Source organism: Pteropus alecto, unplaced genomic scaffold (genome assembly GCF_000325575.1).
Source record: "Pteropus alecto unplaced genomic scaffold, ASM32557v1 scaffold61, whole genome shotgun sequence".
In the NCBI taxonomy this organism is placed as follows: Eukaryota; Metazoa; Chordata; class Mammalia; order Chiroptera; family Pteropodidae; genus Pteropus; species Pteropus alecto.
The window spans coordinates 15,555,973-15,560,008 of record NW_006434835.1 but is presented as its reverse complement, the minus strand read 5'-3'; the positions used below and the strand labels follow the sequence as shown (position 1 = coordinate 15,560,008).

At 47.7% G+C, this 4,036-nt stretch overlaps 1 protein-coding gene across 1 annotated transcript in view; it reads left to right on the top strand.

The window, feature by feature from the left end:
* The window catches only part of HADHA (hydroxyacyl-CoA dehydrogenase trifunctional multienzyme complex subunit alpha), a 40,544-nt gene extending 36,638 nt beyond the window's left edge, over positions 1-3,906 (top strand). The window contains exons 15-20 of the mRNA XM_006910293.3: positions 71-211; positions 643-711; positions 1,496-1,691; positions 2,412-2,526; positions 3,026-3,171; positions 3,259-3,906. Coding sequence (XP_006910355.1) covers positions 71-211; positions 643-711; positions 1,496-1,691; positions 2,412-2,526; positions 3,026-3,171; positions 3,259-3,401 — 810 coding nt within the window. The 3' untranslated portion in view covers positions 3,402-3,906. The remainder of the gene's footprint in view (positions 1-70; positions 212-642; positions 712-1,495; positions 1,692-2,411; positions 2,527-3,025; positions 3,172-3,258) is intronic.
* Positions 3,907-4,036: the final 130 nt, after the last annotated feature.

The following is a 4,036-nucleotide window of genomic DNA, read 5'->3' as shown; positions in this document are numbered from 1 at the left end:
AAAAAAAAAAGAATGCTATTAGGTTTCCTCCTCATCATTAAATCTGTTGGCTTTTTGTTCTCCTTGCCAGGTGATTGGCATGCACTACTTCTCTCCTGTGGACAAGATGCAGCTACTGGAGATCATCACAACCGACAAAACTTCTAAGGACACAACTGCTTCCGCTGTAGCAGTTGGTCTCAGGCAGGGGAAGGTCATCATTGTGGTTAAGGTAAGGAGCTGTGTGACGGAGCGGCAGATTTGGGAAAGTTTTCTTAAGACTCCTTCTACCTCCAAGCTTGTTTGTTAACTTCTGAGGCAAATATACCAACTTTCAATATGATTTCCTCTGGGTTATCTACAGTATGGACAGTGGTGTTAACTGTATAAAGGCAGGTGAGTCAGGGTCAGAGTGGGGCATGTCTGGAATGTGGCAGGTTCTCCCAGCCACTCCAGACCTTTCAGGTGACCGTGAAGCTATATGCTGTGCTTTTGAATTCAAACCACGCTGCTATTCCTCACCCTGAAATTTTATTTTAAGGATTCTGATTGAGATAATCACGTTGAATTTTGAAATGACGCCTGTGGAAGGGAGACTGCTTTCAGACTCAGGTAGTACCCGCAGTAGAGGGGCCAGCAAGCTCACATTTTTTCCCTTGACAGGATGGGCCTGGCTTCTATACCACAAGGTGTCTCGCACCCATGTTGTCTGAAGTCATGAGAATTCTCCAGGTTGGTATCGCTCTCATGGTAAGGCATCTTCCACTCCTTAAACCAGTCCTCCAAACAGGTCATGTCAACATGAGGAACAGCTTCCTTCTAATACACAGACTCCTGACTCTTCTTCAAGAAGGCCCTTTTGTGCCTCCCCTTTCTGCACAGTGGTGGGAAGTCACGGGCTTGTGTTGCTAAAATAGGAAGAATTTTAGCCTGCTCTCTTAGCTTCCTCTCTGCTCCATTAGGCCAAAGGCCTCCTGATATGGTCTTCTGTGCTGTTTCTGCGTCCCCTTTGAGGCAGAGACCATCCAAAACAGGGCCCACTTGGTCCGTACCTGATTGGTGCTGTATCTACTTCTGCACAAGCAGACACCTCTGGTGGCCGTACTGGTCATTCACTGGCAGAAGGGGGCGGTCCCTGCTCACTGGAAACTTATCAGACATGAGGATCATGGGGCTCTCTGCAGCATAGCTCCTCGGTGATGTCTCTTCTCTCATCTGTCTGCCATAAAGCTCGTTATTGAAATTCAGAATTGTGAACAAGAAAGAAATGAATAACTTGTTCATCTCTAGACTTTCTTAATGTGCTGTAAGTTAAGGAAGACCCAGACTTTCCCCTTGGGGCTCCCTACCTCTTATGTTTCCCTGAGTGAAACAGTCCTAGTCCTGGGTCTGGCCAAGTGATACCCAGAAGAGAAGTGGGTGCCACACAGGCTGTTTCTGAGAGCTACCACGGGGAGCCTTGGGGGGGGGGGTCAGGGTGGCCTTCCCCTGAGGTCCTTGCTTCACTTCCCATCAGGAAGGAGTTGACCCTAAGAAGTTGGATTCCCTGACCACACGCTTTGGCTTTCCTGTGGGTGCTGTCACACTGATGGATGAAGTTGGCGTGGACGTAGCAAAACACGTCTCAAGCGATCTAGGCAAAGCTTTTGGGGAGCGGTTTGAAGGTGGAAACTTAGAACTGCTGAAACAGATGGTGTCCAAGGGCTTCCTGGGTGAGTGGCCTCAAAGAAACATAACTAGCACCATTAATCACAAAGTTCTGAGCAGTTCCTTGAGACCAAAGAGTTATAGAAGGCCCATGTGGAAGAGTGTTTTTCCTAAACATAGAGCCCACAGTTGTAGAGAACTTCAGAAATTAGTTCGGGACAACTTCTTCTTAATCTAGGGCTGTAGATTATGGACAAAAGGCAGAATTCTGGCTCTCTGAAGCTCTGCTACTACCTGGCCCAAGTCATGCCAGATTGACAGGCATTTTCATCCTACCTAAGGCCTCTAGTACATTCATGGTACTGCACTAGCAAGCTTGCATCCAGGTTTTACCATGTTATCTGGCCACCACTGTGGAGAAAGTAAAACCGCTGTAAATATAGAGTATACAGTCAAGGCCCACTAGAAAGATGGCTCTCTCTTAGCAAAGTAGCAGCAAGGTCGGTGCTAGGACCTGGGCATCCTAGTGCCTAGTGTTGTGTATCTGGACATTAAAATTCACTCAAGTGGCCTTTTCCATCCAGAAACAGATGTCCAAGAAACAAGATGTTTTTTCCCTTCTCTGCAAATTCTTCTGACAAATACTAAATTTCTAGGGGTAGCTGGATATGCAAAGTCAGGAATACAGAAGAGAGGCAGGAGCTTTACAGCAGACTAGCAGAGAAGAGACTTCTTAGGCCTGGGCTCTGAGAATTTATAACTCTACCTTTTCCTATTTCTTTTAGGCCGCAAGTCTGGGAAGGGCTTTTACATCTACCAGGAAGGTACGAAGAGTAGGAATTTGAATTCTGACATGGATAGTATTTTGGCAAGTCTGAAGGTGCCTCCTAAGTCTGAAGTGTAAGTCAGTTTGAGTAGCTAGTGGCATGGAAATATTTCTCATCAGCACAAAGCTTCTCAGCCCCTCCTCCAGTATGGTTATGATCACCATACCTAAGCTGATGCTGACATAGCGATTTATACTTTTGCCCTTGTGCACAGCACCTTGTTCTCTGCCAGACATCAGAGGAGAACTGCAGCTGAGCCTTGGGAAGATCCCTGCTCCCGCCTTCCTTCTGAAGGTCCCAGAGAGCAACTAGAAAGACCATGATCCTGGGCCCCTAGCATGTGTAATTGACAGCTGCTGATGTGAAGAGAGATTGTCTACTCTGTTGCAGACTCTGTACCAGGTGCTCAGTTTCAGGTTAATTAGGGCAAATAGCCCTGTGCCAGCTTTTTCCAAGGGAAAGGCTGGCCACTTGGCAGCACCATCTCTAGAGTTGGAGGTTCAGTACTGGTTGGCCCCTGCAGCCCTCCCTTCCTCCTCTTCCTCTACCTGAATGTCTCTCCCTGTTGGCAGCTCCTCTGATGAAGACATCCAGTACCGCCTGGTGACAAGATTCGTCAACGAGGCTGTCCTGTGCCTACAGGAAGGGATCTTGGCCACACCCGCAGAGGGAGACATCGGAGCTGTCTTTGGGCTCGGCTTCCCCCCCTCTCTTGGAGGTTGGTCTTGCAAGTTGAGGAGGTGGTTTCCTTTATCCTAGAGCTCGTGTCGCTGTCTCCTTCAACAAAGTCCTGTTTCTCCATCAGGGCCCTTCCGCTTTGTGGATCTGTATGGTGCTAAGAAGGTAGTGGATCGGCTCATGAAGTACGAGGCTGCCTATGGAAAAGCGTTCACTCCGTGCCAGCTACTAATTGACCACGCTAACAGCCCTACCAAGAAGTTTTACTAGTGAGCAGGCCCTCATTCCCTGTTTACTCGCACACTAACCCCAGCTGCCAACAGTGCTGGTGCTCCAGCAGAGTGGCATCTAGATTTATCAGAGTAACCAGAAGGAAAACAATCTCCGACATTGGATGTGTGCCTTGATTAAAGTGCCTTCAGCTATGGCTGTCTCTCCCTCCTGGTGAAGTCTGGCTGTGTTTGCACTTTATGTTAGAAGGTGGAACCCACTGTGCTTGTGAATTTATAAGCCCTAAGACCCAAAGTGGTAGCACCTCTGGAGCCATCTTTGCTGCCTCTTCCTCCCAAGAGGCCAGTAGTGGTGAGAACAATTCTGCATCAAGCCGAACAAATACCAAACTTATTTATCAGCCTCCCTGCCTGCTTGTTCCTTTTTTTTTCCTGTCTTTGTTCTTCTGGTTTAAATCCCCCTTTCAAGGAGTGAACTGAAATAAAGCCCTGTGCTGTGGGAATAAGAACGTGTTGAGAGCGTTCTAGGCAGCACCTTGAGAGAAGCCTTTTAAACCTACCTGTATTTGAATGCTTTGACTGAGCTTCTGCTTGTGGTGAGGAAGTGGCCCTGGCTAACCAGAGCAGCAGAAGTGTAATAGGTATGAAGGACTAGGATATAAAACAGAATTCTTT